The sequence below is a fragment of the Crocuta crocuta genome, unplaced genomic scaffold (assembly GCF_008692635.1).
Source record: "Crocuta crocuta isolate KB4526 unplaced genomic scaffold, BGI_CrCroc_1.0 scaffold1027, whole genome shotgun sequence".
NCBI lineage: Eukaryota > Metazoa > Chordata > Mammalia > Carnivora > Hyaenidae > Crocuta > Crocuta crocuta.
The window spans coordinates 60370-61894 of record NW_027532023.1 but is presented as its reverse complement, the minus strand read 5'-3'; the positions used below and the strand labels follow the sequence as shown (position 1 = coordinate 61894).

Below are 1525 nucleotides of genomic sequence, written 5' to 3'. Positions count from 1 at the left end.
TCCTAGGTATCTTACGTTATTTGGCAGAGTCACATCAGACATAACCTCAGATTCTGCATCAATGATGTGATATCCATCTGCTGAGCTGAAGAAAATCTTTAGTCTTTTTTCAGAACCAATAGCCAGGTCAACTGTCACTGGCTTATGATCAAGTGTTGGAAACACCTGTAGATATAAAAACCAAATATGGCCAAAAGGCCAAAAAATGATACTCTGACTAAGGCAAAAGTTCCCCTGACCTTTTATTTAACTGGTTTATAAAATCCTGGATGATTTTTAAAATTAGAATGCATTTAGAGACCTACATATTATGAGTTTTTCTTAGGTCTGTTACTATAACAAGAACATAATTCTAAATTAGGTTCTAAATTTTGAGTTTTCTTTCAGAGGTCAAATCTCCAATGATTATAAGAACTTTGTATGGCCCTGCACTCTTTGCTGTCTTTAAATTCCTTGCCTTGAGCTTCAGCAAATGAAGGAGCTCATCTGGTCTCTTAAACCGGTTCGCTGGATCAGCTGCCTGTATTTTTGCCAGTATTCGTATATAGGCTTCATAGGACATGTAGTCTCCTTCGGAGTCTGCTGATTGATCAATGCATACTTGGTAGGGAATGAAAAAGGCCAGACAAGTTAACCTACCATAGACTAGATGTACTCTAGGCTCCTATGGTTCCTAGTCCAAGGACACAAAAAGCCAAACATGATTCATTGCCAAGTTCAGGTCACAGGAGAAGACTGGGCATCACAGGATTCACCATACTGTAGTCATGAGTTGGCATTCAAGAACTGGGGGGAGGACTTAGACCAGGAACTGTGTATCAGGCTAGACAGATTGTTGGTACTTATATTCTTTGTTTTCCAGCTCCATATCAGGCAGCTCTGACCAATCAGCAGTCAACCAAGAACAAACCCATATCCAAATACTGACAGCTGACCCAAAGCCCAATTTAGGGAGATCAGATCAGAGATGTAATTTGTGCCAGGGCAGATACATACTGTCTATATAGTTGTCTGTACTATTTACAGAAGAATGTATTTATTGTGAAAATAGACATTGAGAGGCAGTCATAGAAATTAGTCCATCTTATTGCATACATGTGATGTTTTGGCCTGGAAAATATACCATATAAATATATCCTGACCTTAGATACAAAAGTATTTCATAAATACCTTGTTGGAGTCTGTCATGATGTGTCCTTAATCAGTATTTTGTAAAAACTTGTTCATGGACCAACTAGTTAAAAGTCATCTGAAACATTTGCTAAAAATATAGATTCCCAGGCCCCACTCCAGATGTACTAATTCAGTCTGGGGTTGGGTCTGAGATCTAAATTTTCAACAAATGCTACAGATGATTCTGATATTCACTCCAGATTAGGAGTTACATAATGCTCCCAGTTCATTAATCAGTCCTCATTGCTATGGAATAGACACAAAATAATCCTATTTACACAGAATTCTGGAGTATTATTAAAAACTAATAAAGAGTCCCAAGTTCATGAGATGTTATTAAAAATCATTAGCA

At 37.5% G+C, this 1525-nt stretch overlaps 1 protein-coding gene across 1 annotated transcript in view; it reads right to left on the bottom strand.

The window, feature by feature from the left end:
• The window catches only part of NRK (Nik related kinase), a gene marked incomplete at its 5' end in the record, with an annotated part of 69163 nt that overhangs the window by 9098 nt on the left and 58540 nt on the right, over positions 1–1525 (bottom strand). Inside the window, 2 exons of the mRNA XM_077776190.1 lie at positions 16–165; positions 458–600. Coding sequence (XP_077632316.1) covers positions 16–165; positions 458–600 — 293 coding nt within the window. The remainder of the gene's footprint in view (positions 1–15; positions 166–457; positions 601–1525) is intronic.